The sequence below is a fragment of the Oratosquilla oratoria genome, chromosome 11 (assembly GCF_046742065.1).
Source record: "Oratosquilla oratoria isolate Oo_2021 chromosome 11, ASM4674206v1, whole genome shotgun sequence".
Classification (NCBI taxonomy): Eukaryota; Metazoa; Arthropoda; class Malacostraca; order Stomatopoda; family Squillidae; genus Oratosquilla; species Oratosquilla oratoria.
In genome coordinates, this window is record NC_134787.1 from 45645611 (window position 1) to 45665965 (window position 20355).

At 39.5% G+C, this 20355-nt stretch overlaps 1 protein-coding gene across 7 annotated transcripts in view; it reads right to left on the reverse strand.

Annotated features, from left to right (window-relative positions):
• hlk (hulk) overlaps positions 1 to 20355 on the reverse strand; it is a 267521-nt gene that overhangs the window by 103132 nt on the left and 144034 nt on the right. For all 7 annotated transcript variants that reach the window (XM_076192757.1, XM_076192762.1, XM_076192761.1 and 4 more), the window contains one exon: positions 5714 to 5905. In XM_076192757.1, the coding sequence (XP_076048872.1) occupies positions 5714 to 5905 (192 nt within the window). The remainder of the gene's footprint in view (positions 1 to 5713; positions 5906 to 20355) is intronic.

Here is a 20355-nt window from a genome sequence, read left to right on the forward strand (position 1 = left end):
TGTAAATTTTGAGCCTATGTATCATTTTGGTCATTCTCCTCTGTACTGATTCTAGTGAATTAATATCCATTCTATAAGAGAGAGACCAAAAATGTACTGCACAGACAAGGATGGGTCTAATTATTGCCAGATAGTTTAATTAACTGCATCTGCACTTTTGTTTGTAAATGTCCCAGCATCCTAATGACCTCTTAGCTCTATTTCTGGCACTATCGTACTATTTCCTGGATATAAAGTTAGTACTCACCAACTCTCCCAAGCCTTTTCACATTCTGTTTTCCCTAAAATGGTGTTATCTAAACTATACGTGTTTTCTAGGTTGCATAAATCTATTATTATTATTATTATTATTATTATTATTATTATTATTACTATTATTATTATTATTATTATTATTATTATTAGTAGTAGTAGTAGTAGTAGTTGTAATAGTGGCTTTGACAGTATTATTAAAAGTAATAGTAGTAGTGATAATAGTAATGATAATGATAATAATAATAACAACAATAAGAATACATAGAACAAGGGCTTTTCCCCCTTACAAAGGAGGTAGCCAAAGTCAAAAGGCATAATTCCACTCCCACCTATTTCATCCTCACTCCACTCCCATTCACTATCCCTCCCTCCCTCCCTTTTTTCTTGGCTCCTCCTGGATGATGGGCCATCCCTGTATCTCGTACATTGCTCTGGGTCAGAAGTAAAGGAGCAACACACAGCAAAGCTGCTTTATTTAATCAGCAACCCCCCCCCTCTCCATCCCCTCAAGCAGAAAAAGAGAAGACGGGAAGAAATCCCTTCAGGCTACATCAAAATATCATTCACACATAACCACTTCCTAACATCCCCATCCCACACCACTCCCATGCAGGCGACCCCCCCTTCTCTGTCCCCTCATGCAGAAAAGGAGAAGATGGGGAGAAATCCCCTCAGGCTGCATCAATTTATTTCTCACACATACTCCCTCACCCCCAATTCCCCATCCATTCCACCTCATGCATCACAACATCATCCATATACAACCCTTCTCCATTCAGCCATATCTTCTGTCCTCTCACGTCCTTCCTCAACAGACATTCCCTTCTTTCCTAAAGCCCCTTTTATCCCATCCATCCATCTCATCCTAGGTCACCCCCTCATGTTCACTCCTTCCACATCTGCCTTCCACACCTCTTTTACTAGTCTTTCTTCACTCATTCTTTCCATGTGTCCAAACCATCCCAATACTCTTTCATCCATCCTATCTCCCAACTCCCTTTCCATGCCCGCTCTCCCCCTCACCTCCTCATTTCTCACTCTATCTAGCCTAGTAACCCCTATCATACTTCTCAGACACCTCATCTCAAACACATTCAAACTCCTTTTCTCTTCCTCTTTTATGTTTCATGTTGCTGCCCCATATAGTGCTGTCGGCACAATCACCCCTTCATATGATCTCCTTTTAGCATCCAATCCCAAATGTCTATTTCTCATTACACTTTTTTAATCCCCCAAGGCATTTACTCACGTCTCTAAATCTACATTCTACCTTCACCTCTACTCCTCCCTTTCCTGCCACATTTGCACCCAAGTATCCAAAACTATTCACTTCCTCCAGTCTATCTTCCTTAATACTCACTTCTAGTCTGCTGCCACTTTCTCCCCTTGTACATCTAATCACCTTACTTTTACCCACATTTATCTTCAACTTTCTTCTTTCACACACCTTCCCAAACTCTGTCACTAACTTCTTCAATCCCTCCTTTGATCCTGCTACAAGTGCAGTGTCATTCGCAAACAACAGCTGGCTTATCTCCCACTTTTCATTTTCTTTAACCATCTCCAATCCCTGACCCACAACCCTTGCATTTACCTCTGGCACCACCCCATCCATGTATAAATTGAAAAGCCAGGGTGACATAACATATTCCTGATGAAGTTCCACCTTTACCTCAAACCACTCACTTTCTCCATTTCTAATCCTGACACACGCCCTACTACTCTCATAAAAACTCTTGACAGCTCCTAGAAGCTTTCCTCCTATCCCACATATCTGCAATACCTGCCATAGTGCCTTTCTGTCTACCCTGCCATAAACCTTTTCCAAATTCATAAAAGCCCAAAAAACATCCTTACCTTTTCCTATAGCTTTCTCACATATCTGCTTTCCACAAAAATCTGATCTAAGCAACCCCTACCTGTCCTAAACCCATACTGTTCCTCACTAATTACTCCCTCTGTTCCTCTCCTAATCCTCTCAATCAAGACCCTCTCATAAGCCTTCCCAACTACACTCAACAAGCTAATCCCTCTGAAACTACTACACTTATACTTGTCCCCTTTTCCCTTGTGAAGTGGAACTATGTAGGCACTCCTCCAGTCCTCCAGCACTCTACCTTCTCATAAAAAAACATTGAATAACCTCACCAGCCAGTCCACCATCACTGTACCTCCTTTTTTTCAGACATTCTGCATGACATCCATCCAACCCAGGTGCCTTACCTGCTCTCATCATCTTAACAACTGCCTTCAATTCATCTTTCTTTACTTCTCGATTTTCCTCACTCATCACAGCCATTTTCTTGGCGCTTCCCACTACAACTACCTTTCCCTCCCTGTCCTCCTTCACATTTAACAATTCCCTAAAATACTCTGCCCATCTTCCTCTTACTGCCTTCTCTTCCATTATCATCTCTACATCTGCAGCTTTTACCTTTTCTTCTCTACTTGATTCGCCTCCTCTTCCTCTCTTAATTTCTTTCCAAAACATTTTTTTATTACTTTAACAATTTTCTGTCATACTCTTACCCCATTTCACATCTGCTCTCCTCTTTGTCTTTTTTATCTTATGCTTTACTTCTCGTCTCCTTTCTTTGTACCTCTCATGTGATTCTCTCGTCCTATTTTGAAACCAATCTGTGAAAGCTCGCATTTTCTCTTCACCCTTTTTTGTTTCCTCATCCTACCACTCACTACCCTTCCTTCTATTTCCTCCCTTAATAATAACAATAATTATTAATAATAATAGTAATAGTAATAATAATAATAATAATAATAATAATAATAATAATAATAATAATAATAATAATAATAATAATAATAATAATAATAATGATAATAATGATAATAATAATAATAATGATGATAATGATAATAATGATAATAACAATAAGAAAAATGATAATATCAACAATTATAATAACAGTAATGACAATGATAACAAGAATAATTATAATACCAATAATAATAGAAATTATGACAATAGCAATAATAATAATGATAATGATGATAACAATAATGATAATAATAATGTTAATAATGATGAAGATAATTATAATAATAATTGTAATTATAGTATGAATGATGATAACAATAATAATTATTATTATAATAACAATAATAATAACAATGATAATAATAACAATAATAATAATCTATCTATATATCAAGGGCTTTTTCCTCCATACATGGTGTGGTCATCTAAGCTTCATGTAATTTTATATGTATGATTGCCTTCTGGGTTACACTACATTATCTTATCTACTTATAACTAATCATGCATGTTCACCTGATTAGAATGGGTATGTTTACTCATATCATTTCTGTTTTCTTTTCAGACTGTGTTGATGTTCTGTTAGTTGAATAAAGCCTAGAGAAAGGCAATGACTCTTATTTACGAATACAACACAAGGGAGGTAGCTAAGTATCTCTCTCCCACCCATTCCACTCCCATCCACCACCCTTTCTTTCCTCTCATAAAAGCTCCTCATGGATGATGGGTCATCATTGTATCCTGCTCATTGCCCTGGGTCAGAAGCAATGTAGTAAGACACAGTACATCCACAGCAAGACCACTTCATTTAATGAGTACCCCCTTTTCTGTCTCCTCTTGCAGAAAAAGAGAAGACAGGGAGAAATCCCTTTGGGCTGTGTCAGAATATTACTTACACATAGCCACTTCCTACCCCTCCCATGTCCTGCCCTCTCCCTTCCATGCATCACAGTATCATCTATATACAGCCATTCTCCACTCACCCCTATGTTCTGCATTCTCCCTTCCTTGCTCAATTCCCCTCTTGCTCAACACCCTTTTCACCCCATCCATTCATCTCATCCTTGGTCATCCCCTTAAGTCCACTCCCTCCACCTCTGCCTTCTACACATCTTTTACTAAATTTTTCTTCACTCATTCTTTCCATGTGCCCAAACCATCCCAATACTCTTTCATCAACCCTATCTGCCATTTCCTTTTCCATCCCCTGCTCTCCTCCTCATTTCTCACTCTAACCAACCTTGTAACCCCTACCATACTTCTCATACATTTCATCTCAAACACATTTAAAATGTTCCTCTCTGTCTCTCTTAAATTCTAAGTCTCAGTCCCATACAGTGTTGTTGGCACAATCACCTCTTCATATAATCTCTTTGCATCCATTTCCAAATGCTTATTTCTCATTACATTTCTTAATCCCCCAAGGCATTTACTTGCTTCTCTTAATCTACAATTTACCTACACCATTGCTCCCTTTCTTGCCACATGCAACCCCAGATGTGTAAAGCTATTCACTTCCTCCAGCCTCCCTCATTTTAAAATTACTTCCTACTCTCTGCCATCCTCTCCCCTTGTACATCTCATCACCTTACTTTTACCCACATTTACCTTCAACTTTCTCTTATTGCATATCTTCCTAAATTCCATCACTAACTCCCTTAATCCCCCTCTGACTCTGCTACAAGTGTAGTGTCATCAGCAAACAACAACTGGCTCACTTCCCTTTTTCTCCATTTACTTTAACCATCTTCAGTCCCCTGCCCATTACCCTTGCATTTAGCTCCTGCACCACTCCATCCATGTACACATTGAATAGCCATGGTGACATGACACATCCTTTTACTTCATACCACTCACTCTCTCCATTTCCAATTCTAACACAGGCTTTACAACTCTTGTAAAAACTCTTGACTGCCCTGAACAGGTTTCCACCAATCCCATATATCTGCAATACCTTCCACAGTGTCTTCCTGTCTAACCTATTGCCTTTTCCAAATCCATAAAAACCCAAAAAACATCCTTACCTTTTCCTAAAACTTTCTCGCCTATCTCCCTTACCTCTGTTCCTTTCCTAATCCTCTCAATTAAAACCCTCCCATAGGCGTTCCCAACTATGCTCAACAAACTAATCCCTCTGAAACTATTACACTCACATTTGTCCCCTTGCCCTTGTAAAGTTGAACTATACAGGCACTCCTCTAGTCCTACGGCATTCTACCCTATTTTAGACACATTAAACAACCTCACTAGCCAGTCCACTATTACTGTACCTCCCTTCTTCAGACACTCTGCATGAAACCCATCTAATCCTAGTGCCTTACCTGTTCTCATTATTTTCAAGACTACTTTCACCTCTTCTATTTCTCTTCCATTTTTCTCTTCCATCAATATAATTTTCTTAGTGCCTCCACTGCTACCACCAATCCTTTTCTATTGCCCTCCACATTCAACAGTTCTCTAAAATACTCTGCCCATCTTTCTGTCCACAATCTCTAACCATTTCCAATCTCCTGCCCATTACACTTATATTTATCTAAGTACAATCAGTGGTAGTCAACAGTTTCTGGGTGAAAACAAACCCACCCAGGGCATGTTTTCATAGCAATTTTTGAGGAAAAACATGGGTCTTTTATATCATCAAATACAGTAATTATCATGAAGAATGAAAAGAATAATTGTACCTACCAGCAAAGATGATTGGTTCTTCTACTCCTGCACGATAGAAGACAATAGCAGGGAGTGCATAAACACCTACTTCTTTTGCTAACTTTGGATCATCAATCTTGACCATATCAATTCCATTTGCATCTGCTTCATCATCAATGTTCTCTAATTCTGCGAGAACTTTTAGACACTGCTTGCAACCTTCTTCTGCATCTTGATTAAAAGAAAAAAATAGCCTTATTCAATGCACAAGAATTACACTGTCATATAAAATTATAATCTGTATATTAATCTATCTTAATTACCTAATTATAATAAACAGGAAAGGAGCTCATTAGGTTTCATCTTTTTCTCTATTAAACTTAGCTTTAAATTAATTTATGGTTGTAGTCTGGACTATGTACTTCTTGGTTAATCCTCTTCTAGGTTATTATATTTACCTAGTTGTATTTACCTAGTTGTATTTTGCGGGAAGGGGAGCTATGCTCGTGATGTCCCGCCTTTGTATCTTGCAGTGTCTAGTTTGTTTTTAAACTCATGAATGGTTTTTGCGCATACTATTCCATTGTCCAGTTTGTTCCAAGTGTCCAAAACTCTATGAGGAAAACTGTTTTTCTTCAGTTCTCTTCTATAGCTATGTTTTTTTATTTTCTTTCCATGTCCTCTTGTGTTTCTTTTGTCCCAGTTAAGTAAGTTCTCACTATCGAGTACCTCTGTGCCTTTCATGATTCTGTAGATGGTCAATAGGTCACCTCTCTCTCTTCTTTGCTCCAGTGTCGGTAACTCCAGTTTAGCCAATCTCTCTTCGTATGATAGGTTTGCAAGTGCAGGTGCCATTTTTGTAGCTGCTCTTTGGATTCTTTCTATTTTCTTTATATTCTTTTTGGTACTGGGGGACCACAATGTCGCTGCATACTCTAATCTAGGCCTTATCAATGTAACCAATATTTTTTTCATCATGTCTTCGTCCAAGTATGTAAACGCCACTTTTATTGATCTTAGCAAGTTGTAAGTCTCCCCGACAATTTTGTTAATCTGTATATCATAGGACAAGTCGTTCGTGATAATTACTCCCAAATCTTTTTCGGATCCTACTTTCTTTACTTCTTTGGTTCCAATTGTATATTTTCCTGATATTCTGTTTTTGCTTTTTCCAAACTCCATTATGCTACACTTCTTAGTATTAAAGTCCACTTCCCATTTCTGACTCCAGTTCCATACCCTATTTAGGTCTGCTTGCAGTGCTTCACAGTCCTCATCAGTTTCTATTTTCCTTAGCAGTTTGGCGTCATCGGCAAAGAAGCTCATGTAGCAGTTCACGTCCTCATCCATGTCATTCATATAGATAGCAAACATTATTGGTGCCAGCACAGATCCTTGCGGTACTCCACTGATCACCTCTTTCCAGTCTGAATATTTTTCTCTGAGCACTACTCTCATCTTTCTACCAGTCAGAAAGTCCTCTATCCATTTTAGTAGGTTTCCCTGTATTCCTCCTATGTGTTCCAGTTTTTTTAGTAGTTTTCTGTGTGGTACTTTGTCAAAGGCTTTTTGCAAGTCTAGGAATGCACAATCAGCCCATCCATTTCTTTCTTGCACTATGTCTATTAGTCTTGAGTAAAAGCATATTAAGTTTGTGGAGCATGATCTTCCTTGTCTGAATCCGAATTGTCTTGGGTTTAATATGTCATTGTCTTCCAGATGTTTTACCCATCTATTCTTGATTATTTTCTCACAAATTTTGGCTATGGTGCTTGTTAGTGATACTGGCCTATAGTTGGTGGGTTCTTCTTTGTTTCCTCCTTTGTGTATTGGTACAATGTTAGCGTTTTTCCAGTCCTCGGGTATCTTTCCTTCTTTGAGTGAGCTGTTTATTAAGATGTGTATTTTGTCTGTTAGTTCTTCTTTGCACTCCTTTAGAATCCAATTTGCAATACCGTCCGGGCCATGTGATTTTCTGACATCCAGCCTTGATAAATGTTCTGATATTTCCTTTAGTGATGCTGTAAACTCATTCATGAGGGGAGATTTCTTGTTTTTGTCTATGTCACAATTTGGTATTTTCTCTCTGGTGAAAACAGATTTAAAGTGATTGTTCATGACTTCGGCCATCTCTAAATCTTCTGTGTATTCTATGTTTCCTTGGCATAGTTTCACCAATTCCTGTTTGTTTTTAAGTTTACCATTCACATACCGATAGAATAGTTTGGGTTGCTCTTTGCATTTGTCTATAATATCCTTCTCATGGTTCCTTTTCTCCTCTCTTCTCACATTAACATACTCATTTCTATAGTTAACATAAATTTGCCATTTGCTTTGTTTTTTGTCTTTTCTCCACTTTTTCCAAGCTTTGTCCCTTCTGTCTTTTGCCTCACTGCATATGAGTTGACACTTCTGTATGTAAAACTGTTTCTTGATACCAATGTGTTGTCAATTTTTCCCCTAACACTATGATATATTTCCATCCCAAAGATCTTCCATGCCATTTTTTATATTTACTCATCCTTCCACATATCTGAACACCAAAATCATGTCTTTCTTCTAGTTATGTCTGGTCCAACAATTCTAATCTCTGTATGATTTGTGTGCTAGACTGGGGTTTAATTTGGTCAATGCTGTTTGTATTTAGCTAATTGTATTTACCTAATTATAGTATATAAGAAAAAAAAAAACAATACTCATTGGGTCCTGTCTCCTATTCCCTAATTTTATAACATACTTAGACTCAAATTCATGTATGGTTCCAACTTAATCTATATCTTTGATTTCCGATAATCATATTTAGATTTGAACTCATGTATTGTTTGAGCTTGGGCTATATCACCTTCTAAGCTATTCCACATATTTATACATCTATATGGAAAAGTGTATTTCTTCACATCCTTTTGACATGTGGTCTTTATATTTGTATTATCTTGATGTTATATCTTTCATTTCGGGCGATAATCCCACCCCTGCTGCATAATCTAATATAGAGCATATTAGATTCTCTATGAGTAATTTTCTTCCTTTTCATGAGGTAAAAAGCCACTTTCAACTTTATCAACAGGCTTGCTGATGTATTTACACAATTTACCAAATGTAATTAGGTAAATTATGTATATACATAAAATGGAGAAAAGTAAGAGGTGAGCCAGTTGTTGTTTGCTGATGACACTGTGCTTGTAGCAGGATTAGAGGAGGGATTGAGGAAGTTAGTGGCAGAGTTTGAGAAGGTGTGTGAAAGAAGGAAGCTGAAGATAAATGTGGGCAAAAGTAAGGTGATGAGATGTACAAGGGAAGGGAGTGACAGCAGGCTGGAAGTGAGCATTAAGGGTGAAAGACTGGAGGAAGTGGATAGTTTTAGATACTTGGGTGCGAATGTGGCAGGAAAGGGAGGAGTGGGGGAGGAGGTAGAATGTAGATTGAGAGAAGCGAGTAAATGCCTTGGTGGATTAAAAAGTGTAATGAGAAATAGACATCTGGGAATGGATGCTAAGAGGAGGTTATATTTACCTAGTTGTATTTACCTAGTTGTATTTTGCGGGAAGGGGAGCTATGCTCGTGTTGTCCCGCCATTGTATCTCTCAGTGTCTAGTTTGCTTTTAAACTCGTGAATGGTTTTTGCGCTTACTATTTCATTATCCAGTTTGTTCCAAGTGTCTAAAACTCTATGTGGAAAACTGTTTTTCTTCAGTTCTCTTCTATAGCTGTGTTTTCTTAATTTCCTTCCATGTCCTCTTGTGTTTCTCTTGTCCCAGTTTAGTAATTCTTCTCTATCAAGTATCTCTGTGCCTTTCATGATTCTGTAGATGGTCAGTAGGTCTCCTCTCTCTCTTCTTTGCTCCAGTGTCTGTAGCTCCAGTTTAGCCAATCTCTCCTCGTATGATAGGTTTGCAAGTGCAGATGCCATTTTTGTAGCTGGTCTTTGGATTCTTTCTATTTTCTTTATGTTCTTTTTGGTACTGGGGGACCACAATGTCACCGCATACTCTAGTCTAGGCCTTATCAATGTAACCAATATTTTTTTTATCATGTCTTCGTCCAGGTAAGCAAAAGCCACTTTTATTGATCTTAGCAAGTTGTAAGTCTCCCTGACAATTTTGTTAATCTAGTTTGCTTTTAAACTCGTGAATGGTTTTTGCGCTTACTATTTCATTATCCAGTTTGTTCCAAGTGTCTAAAACTCTATGTGGAAAACTGTTTTTCTTCAGTTCTCTTCTATAGCTATGTCCTCTTGTGTTTCTCTTGTCCCAGTTTAGTAATTCTTCTCTATCAAGTATCTCTGTGCCTTTCATGATTCTGTAGATGGTCAGTAGGTCTCCTCTCTCTCTTCTTTGCTCCAGTGTCTGTAGCTCCAGTTTAGCCAATCTCTCCTCGTATGATAGGTTTGCAAGTGCAGATGCCATTTTTGTAGCTGGTCTTTGGATTCTTTCTATTTTCTTTATGTTCTTTTTGGTACTGGGGGACCACAATGTCGTCGCATACTCTAGTCTAGGCCTTATCAATGTAACCAATATTTTTTTTATCATGTCTTCGTCCAGGTAAGCAAAAGCCACTTTTATTGATCTTAGCAAGTTGTAAGTCTCCCCGACAATTTTGTTAATCTGTGTATCATAGGACAAGTCGTTTGCGATAATAACTCCCAAGTCTTTTTCGGATCCTACTTTCTTTACTTCCTTGGTTCCAATTGTGTATTTTCTTGATATTCTGTTTTTGCTTTTTCCAAACTCCATTATGCTACACTTCTTAGTATTAAAATCCACTTCCCATTTCTGACTCCAGTTCCATACCCTATTCAGATCTTCTTGCAGTGCTTCACAGTCCTTATCAGTTTCTACTTTCCTTAACAGTTTGGCGTCATCAGCAAAGAAGCTCATGTAACAGTTCACGCCCTCGTCCATATCATTCATATAGATAGCAAACATTATTGGAGCCAGTACAGATCCTTGCGGTACTCCACTGATCACCTCTTTCCAATCTGAATATTTTTCTCTGAGTACTACTCTCATCTTTCTTCCAGTCAGGAAGTATATGAAGGAGTGATTGTGCCAACAGCACTGTATGGGGCGGAAACATGGAACATAAGAGAGGAAGAGAGAAGGAGTTTAAATGTGTTTGAGATGAAATGTCTGAGAAGTATGACAGGGGTCACTAGGAGGAGAACAGGGGTGGAAAGGGAACTGGGAGATAGCGTTGATGGAAGAGTATTAGGATGGTTTGGACACATGGAAAGAATGAGTGAAGAAAGATTAGTAAAAGAAGTGTGGAATGCAGAGGTGGAAGGAGTGAATATGAGGGGGCATCCTAGGATGAGATGGATGGATGGGGTGAAAGGGGCATTATGAAAGAGAGGAATGTCTGTTGAGGAAGGACATGAGAGGAGAAAAGATAGGGGTGAATGGAGAGGGGCTGTGTATAGATGATGCTGTGATGTATGAGGGGGAGTAGGTGGGGGATGGGGGGTGAGGAAGTATGTATGAGAAAAAATTTTGACGCAGCCCAAAGGGATTTCTCCCTGTCTTCTCCTTTTCTGCATGGGGGGTTGGAGAGGGGGGGGTCGCTGAATATATGAAGCGGCCTTGTTGTGGATGTGCTGTGTCTTGCGACACTACTTCTGACCCAGGGCAGTGGACAGGATGCAGGGATGACCCGTCATCCGGGAGGTGCCAAGATGGGAGGGAGGGAGGAGGGTGGAGGGGAGTGGAATATATAGGAAATGGAATGTGTGGGAGTGATTTCTATGCCTTTTTCTTTTTGGCTACCCCCTGTGTAGGGGGAAAAGTCCTTTGGTATATGTATGTGTGTACCTAATTACAGTATACAGGAAAGAAGCAATGCTCACTGGGTCCCATCTCCTACTCTCCGATTTATCATACATAGCCTCAAATTCATGTACAGTTCCAACTTAATCTATGCATGAGTTTAGTTTGTCAGGTCTCTTTGCACTCTTGCCTGTTTCCATTTTTTTTTATTTTTCATGTTGAAGTTAATTTTTCATGCTTAGCTTTAGCTGCATACTCTACATTTCTTTGTAACAGTTGGTTGTCTTCCTCATATTCTATCCTCCTCATGATCTTTGCATCATCTTCACATATGGTAGTACAGTATTGCTTATTCCTTTCATAATGTCATTAATTAGGTACATTGCAGGTGGTAGTACTAATCCTTATGGGACTCCACTGGTCACTTCCCTCCATCCTGATATTCCTTTACTATAGTTCTCATCCACTATTTTTTTTTTTTTTTTTCAGGAAATACCTCATCCATTCCAAGAAATTTCTTTTAAGTCACAACATGCTTAAGTTTCCGTAGTAGTCATTTGTGGGGTTTCAATAGTAGTCATTACCCCCAAGAACCATCACTACTACATGCCATGCTTCTTACTCCTCCCTATTTGCCTTCCAACATTGTTCTGGTCGCACAATATTACTAGTAGAAGAAATGCAGCTTTCTCTACAGGTCCATGAGTTTGTGAAATAGCATAAAGAAGGAAACAGTCCAATGAAATATATATATATATATATATATATATATATATATATATATGTATATATATATATATATATATATATACATTTAAATATGTATGTATATGTATATATATATATATATTTAAATATGTATATGTATATATATGTATATATGTATGTATATATATATATATATATATATAAATATATATACCGTATTTTCCGGCGTATAGTGTGCAACGTTTTTCCGTTGGAAGGGCCTAAAAATGGGGGGGTGCGCGTTATCCGGTGGTGCGCATTATCTGTGGCCTACGATAAAAATTCTGCGGCTGAGTGTGTAATTTTTTCACAATAACGTGACGATGTTGGCCGTCACAAAGTCGGGACGGCACACTTCTCCGTGACGTTCCGTGAGAACAAGAAGAACAGCCATGGTGACATGAAAGAATACGCCAGCATGGGCTACCGTATATAAATATTTGGTATAGGTAGGTATCTATCGAATCTTACTTTTCATGTTTAAATAGGCCTAAACACCATGAAACATGATCAGTATTCATGATATTTGCCCATGTTCACAGCATCCTAGTTTGAATTTTTATGTTGGCTTTGTTGCTTCACTTTAGGTATGGTACAAATTCCGAGGATTAGGAGAGGAACAGAGGGAGTAATTGGTGAGGAACAGTGTGGATTTAGGACGGGTAGAGGTTGTGTAGATTAGATCTTTGTGGTAAGACAGATATGTGAGAAAGCTATAGGAAAGGGGAAGGATGTTTTTTGGGCTTTCATGGATCTGGAAAAGGCTTATGATAGGGTAGACAGAAAGGCACTGTGGGAGGTTATGCAGATTTATGGGATAGGAGGAAAGCTTTTGGGAGCTGTCAAGAGTTTTTATGAGAGTAGTAGAGCATGTGTTAGGATTAGAAATGGAGAGAGTGAGTGGTTTGAAGTAAAGGTGGGACTTCGTCAAGGATGCGTTATGTCGCCCTGGCTGTTCAACTTATACATGGATGGGGTGGTGCGAGAGGTGAATGCTAGGGTAGTGAGTCAGGGATTGGAGATGGTTAAAGAAAATGGAGAAAAGTGGGAGGTGAACCAGCTGTTGTTTGCGGACGACACTGCGCTTGTGGCAGGGTCAGAGGAGGGATTGAGGAAGCTGGTGGCAGAGTTTGGGAGAGTATGTGATAGAAGAAAGCTAAAGATAAATGTGGGTAAAAGTAAGGTGATGAGATGTACAAGGGGTGAAAGTGGCAGTAGACTGGAAGTGAACATTAAGGGAGAGCGACTGGAGGAAGTGGATAGTTTTAGATACTTGGGTGCAAGTGTAGCAGGAAAAGGTGGAGTGAAGGTGGAGGTAGAATGTAGATTGAGAGAAGCGAGTAAATGCCTTGGTGGTTTAAAGAGTGTAATGAGGAATAGACATTTGGGAATGGATGCGAAGAGGAGACTGTATGAAGGAGTGATTGTGCCAACAGCACTGTATGGGGCAGAAACGTGGAACATAAGAGAAGAAGAGAGAAGGAGTTTGAATGTGTTTGAGATGAGGTGTCTGAGAAGTATGGTGGGGGTTACTAGGCTAGATAGGGTGAGAAATGAGGAGGTGAGGAGGAGAACAGGGGTGAAAAAGGATTTGGGAGATAGGGTTGATGAAAGAATATTAGGATGGTTTGGACACATGGAAAGAATGAGTGAAGAAAGACTAGTAAAAGAGGTATGGAAGGCAGATGTGGAGGGAGTGAACATGAGGGGACGTCCTAGGATGAGGTGGATGGATGGGGTGAAGGGGGCTTTGGGGAAGAGGGGAATGTCTGTTGAGGAAGGAAGGGAGAGGACGGAAGACAGAGGTGAGTGGAGAATGGTTGTATATGGATGATGTTGTGACTGCATGAGGAGGAATGGGCGGGGAAGTGGGGGGTGGGGTAGTATGTGTGAGTAAATTTTGACGCAGCCCGAAGGGATTTCTCCCCGTCCTCGCCTTATATGCAAAGGGGGACGGAGAGGGGGGTCGCCGATTAAATGAAGCGGCCTCGCTGTGGATGTACTGTGTCTTGCGACACTGCTTCTGACCCAGGGCGGTGGGCAGGGTGCAGGGATGACCCGTCATCCAGGAGGTGCTCAGATGAGAGGAAGGGTGGGAGGGGTGTGGAGTGTATTTAGGGATGAAATGGGTGGGAGTGTTTTTATGCCTTTCCCTTTTTGGCTACCTCCCTTGGAAGGGGGAAAAAGCCTTGGTATATGTATGTATGTACAAATTCCATTGCGGCCGTTCATAAACTCGTGTCAAACACCTGACTACAACACCCTCTTTCGGGAGTTATATTAACTAAACGTCACCTCGATGAGAGACTGTCCTATTTCACCACTGTCATTGCAGGTTCAAAGCTAAAATGAAACAGTCTGTAGATTGTTTCAGTATTAAATAAAAAATGGTAAAGACGAATTATTTCCTCAAGATATAAAATGAACATTTTCTGTAAAAATCCCGACATTTTTCAGTATATTTTACTTTCAATAAACTTTTTTTAGATCATATTTCCTACAAACTATTTAAGCTACAAAGTAATAAGGGACCAACGCACAACATGAGTCATATACCGGTACATGTAGTTCCGACTTTTTCTTATTTGTGTCCTGATTGATGCCTAAACTGACACTTAATTTAGAGACAAATCAACAGATTTCCCAGCGGTGGCTCTCACCAATGAAAAATACTTCTCCATGTAACCTCGTTCACATGATATAAATACCGAGGTAAAACTGCGTTATAGACAAATGCGATCAGGCATGCGCGTTATACATCGGTGCGCGCTATCTGTGCACTGAGATTACGAAGTGCATGGGTGCGCATTATAAGTGCATGGGTGCGCATTTTAAGCCGGAAAATACGGTATATATATATATATATATATAAATGAAGAAAAAAAATGAGGTTTGACAGAAAGAAAAAAAGTAATAATAAAAATTAAGAAACTCCATGAATGCAGGTATATTTACCTGATTTTATCTATAGAATACCATGAATATGACTCTTTTCCTTGACATCACAATCAAGTAAATAAATGTAGGTATAAATACACAATTATATTTACCCTAATTGCAATATGAAGGAAACAAATTACAAAGAGCACCTCTCACACTCATAGTCAGAGGACCCACTGTTATCCGGCATGCCCTGTGAAGACATGCCAGTTAGCAGTGGGACAGTCCCTTGTGGTGTTATGTTCCATGACACGTCACTGACACAAAGAGACACAAACAATGGCACCATAAGCCATATTCTAGCATGAGCCAATTTCGCTCGACATTCTTAATGAAAATGCCTATTGATGTTAAATTCAACCAACTAGTAGGTTATACTAAATTAGATAATAAGATGGAGGATTATAAACATAAGTAACTTATGATGATTGACCAGTTACAGGAGTTTTTGCTGCGCAGACGGTGGAGGAATACATGGCTCCGGCATCCCTGTCTCTATAAATAATGATGCGAAGAAGTAACATCCTTGAAAATTTTTAAATGTATTCCTTTTCATGTTAGATAGCTAGAGATTGGTAAATTGTAAGTCTTCTTCACACAAAAATAAAGGAGTGAATGAATTGTGTTAAGCCAGGCAAAAAGATAGATTAGGTTTATATTCTTAATGAAGTGGCACTTGCCACCGGCACTGTGTTGTGTGGTCGAGGTATAAATTTAAGAGACGTAGGCATTGGCCTCTCTCTCTCTCTCTGACTCCTGACTGCATCCTGTTCTCACCCTTGGGTCTTGGTGTAAGTTAAGAACCATATCTTTTATATCATGTAAAATTATTTTGCACCTCAAATTTTTTATTTACATCCTGTTTAAGTAAGAAAATCCTATAGAAAAGGCAAGCACCCTAAAAGTTGTGACATTGGCAAACAAGGAAAGTCCTCAGATATAGCCTAATTCATAATGATAGTATGGACTATTGGCTACCTATAGATCTATAGGAATCCATCAAATAAACAAGGTGGTACCAGTGATGCATCTTTCAGAAATTGTATGGCTTACAGGTAAGATTTTACTGTCACAATCTCTCAATTGAAATGTTGTCTCAAGTCTCTCTGACTAGAAATTTGCAGCATCACACTCCATTGTGGAAGGTGTGCAGTGATATCAGCTATGGAAAGAGAACAGCCTTAATTTTATGCACTACTAGCTTAGTGAGGGATACCTGACTTCATGAGTAATACCATCCAAATCTGCGTTCACTCATAACTGTTCTGACCTCCCCCCTTTTTTTTGTCCTTCAGAAGTTTAGTTTAGTATAACAAAACAATGTTTGATGTTACAAATTGGTTTCCACCTTTGTTTTGCTAGTCATAGTATGGTATATGTCTCAAGTAGGGTCTGAGAACAGTTATGATCTGACCATGATACAAGCCTGGTGAATTAGGGCACCAGGCAATGAGGTAATTGGACTTTCCTTGTTCTCCTTGTTGTTTTACTCACACGAGTACTGGTTCCCCTGTACCCTACTTCTGGTGCTTCAGGTTATAATGTACTACTTCCTATTGCTCATACTAATTGCCCACTCCATCCTGAGATTCGGGTAAAATTTTAGAATTAATTAATAGGTGACCCTAGCTGCAATGTAGCATTCACTATAACAACATGTTGGTACAGCTGTAGAATAATGTAGTATATCATTAATGGTACTATGATATAGTACTCACTCATACTGTTTTGTTACAATTTAACATTATTTTGTTGTTCCTTTGCTTAATGCAATGTTCCTTATTGTGATGGTGCTCAATTTTTTGTCTCAATATCATATGTGTTACGAACATTTTAGTAATATTAACAAAACTTAAACAATGTTTATGTGTCATATGTGTACTGACTGGTATTACTCATGATTGTCTCTGGTCCCCTTAACCCCCTACATATGTTGTCTGTGTGACTTAGTGTAGAATAACAATCTAATGAGGACCACAATGGGAATAAGCATACATGCTTTTTGTGTTATCATTGGAAATTTGCAATTATTATTTCGAACTATGTGTTCTTGTCATTATCTGCACTTCATGTATATTGATTCTTTGCCAAATAAAGTCTATCTATCTATCTATCTAATGGTCCTTAGGCCTTCCCATAGATCTTTTTCTGGAAAGAAATGTTAAATTTCTGTCCAGGTTGTATTGGTGTAGGGATGCTTGTATGTCATCAGCTGCAAGTAGTAGGAGGGGAGCAGTCACCAGTTGTTAGTTCTCTATATGTGAAAAGGTGAAAGAAATACAATTGAAGTTATTAGAGAGAGATCATGGGCCCAGTCCAGAGATTGACGGAGGGATTGACATATCTTGAATATGAAACCAGGAAAATTATTCTCTCCACTGTCCATCTTGTGGGAACACTACAAACAAGTGCCCACCATTGTTCCATTTATTGTGATACATGAGTTGATCCAGTGGCCGTGACTGGTTTCCTGATGGCAACGGTTCAACTGCACAGTCAGCTTAATGGATTGGTTAATTTTTTGTGCTTCCTAACTTTTCTGATTCCCAAAAGATATGCAATAACTTGCAATTCATAACCTCAATACTCTTATAATTTTTTTCAGGTATAAATAGCTGTTTCATATCCAAAGCAAATTCACCTTTATTACCCTGTACCTTGCTTAAACATGGCAAAGGAAACATGGAATGGGAGTGAAGTGTTTATTTTTTATGTTTTGTCTACTGACTTTTTCAAAAGAGTGAGCATACTGGATCGTGCAGAGTTTATATATACGCTTGGTAGCTCATGGAGGTATGCGAGCATGGCACGTTGTGCTCTGATTGGCCCACTGAGATGCCCGAGACAGCCAATCGTGAAGCACTATGTCCGCTGAGGTTTTTGAACCAGGTGAAGCTGCCAGCTTTACTATTGATGTTGGGACGGGTAGCGATATATACAGCTTCTATGGATATCCTGGTCTTCTTATTCATACCTTTGTGTAATACCTCAGCCTGGTTCCATTGTGGGAGGTGTCCAGATTCGTCCACATGCACCACCATGGTGTATGTAAGCCTATGGTGATTGAGGTTGGCCTTATACTCCCTGATCCTTGTGTTTAGCCTCCTCTTCGTCTCTCCATAGTATGCCTTATCACATGATGCACATGGGATTTTATACACGATGTCCTCATACCTTTGTGTAATACCTCAGCCTGGTTCCATTGTGGGAGGTGTCCAGATTCGTCCACATGCACCACCATGGTGTAGGTAAGCCTATGGTGATGGAGGTTGGCCTTATACTCCCTGATCCTTGTGTTTAGCCTCCTCTTCGTCTCTCCATAGTATGCCTTATCACATGATGCACATGGGATTTTATACACAATGCTGTCCTCCCCCCTTATCTCGGTCTCACTTTGTCCTTGATGTTATCGATACTTTTACCTCTGTGTTCCTGAGCATTCTAGTGATATCTCCAACCTTCTCTTAGTTAGGAAGCGCCATGTATGATGTCCTGTTGGTGGCGTTGTTCTCTCCTTTTGACCTGCTTACGCTGATTAATTATTCTGCTCTCTGCCTTAAACTCAGGATCATGCCCTTGGGGTAGCCAATGGAACCGGGCCAAGGCACAAAGGTATGGATAAAGAAGAAGAAGAAAAAAAAAAAAAAAGTCAGTAGACGAAACATCAGGAATAAATGCTTCACTCCCATTCCATTTTTCCTTTGCTGTGTTTAAGCAAGGTACAGGATAATAAAGGTGAATTTGCTTTGGATATGAAACAGATATTTATACCTGAAAAATTATGAGTATTGAGGTTATGAATTGCATATATTTTGGGAATCAGAGAAGTTAGGAAGTAAAAAAAAAAAAAAAAAAAAAAATCCATTAAGCTGACTCTCTGCAGTTAAAACGTTGCCCTCAGGAAACCAGTCACGGCCACTGGTTCAACTCATATATCACAGTAAATGGAACAATGGCGGGCACTTGTTTGTAGTGGTCCCACAAGATGAACAGCGGAGAAAATAATTTTCCTGGTTTCATCTTCTATAACCAACTCTGACCCAGCAGAGGTCAGACGTCACTCTCCACTCCAGCTCTCTCAACAGTGCTCAGGAATCTTCGACGGCTGGTCGCGGCACAAGGCTGATCTCTCCATTGATGTTGGCAAGCGGGTTTACACCAAAGACAAATACACACATTTCCCAAGTCACATAATTTTCTGCTTTCAGAGTTGTGCTTGGAAGAAAAGAGAGATACATGCACACTTGCTCGCTGGCTAAGCAGAGGTCGCCTTAATCCAACTCTGATTCAGAGCCCTTAACTCTTCGCCGGCCGGTGGTTGGGGAAAGATATGGGGAGCCTCTCCTGTCGACTGGCCTGCACCCATGCCTGACCTCTTAGCTGACGTTGGCGAGTGGGTTTACACTTCTGACATTTACACATAATTTCCAAGTCACGTAATTATCTGCTTTCAGAGTTGTGCTTGGATGGAGAAAGATAAAACAACACCCGCCCGCCTGACTACATTTCGGATATCGCTCACTCAATGCTCAAGCCCAACCTGGGGCTAATCAGGACCGCTCATACCCAACCTGGTGCTAATCAGGACCGCGCTACCTAGCTGGGGTTAATCAGCATCGCCACAAGCGGGAAGTGAACTCTACTCATTTCCCGTAGGATATATACACACACCTCTCATGAATATAGCCATGCCCCACGCACAAACATCTACACGTACTTTTTCTTCGACTAAAATTCACTTCCTTTCTAACTTTCTCTTATACTACATATTATTTCAGTTTACCTCCCACTAAAGATTTTTCCGTTTTTCAACCTTTCTCAACTACTATGGCTCCTACCATTTTCTCAACTTTTGGTGATTTTAATCCCAGGTGTCGGCGCAGCCGTCCAAGTTCCCTGCCCTTTTCTTCTGAGCCACGACCATCAACCGCCCCTAATCGCTCACGAAAAAGCGCATTTTGGTAATAGCCCTCTTTTATACACTACTGTCTTTTAATTTTCTTACAGGCATTCTTCCCATCCCACAAAAACCGATCCCGCATGAGCGGGTGGTCTTACCTTGCTAGTCCACTAGTCCACTCCTTTGAAAAAGTTAGTAGATTAAACGTCAGGAATAAACACTTCAGTCCCATTCCATGTTTTCTTTGCCATGTTTAATCAACTTCTTCACATGGATATTGTTTTTTGCCCTGTACCTTCACAAGATTTATTTCATTCTTGAGGCCTAGTTGT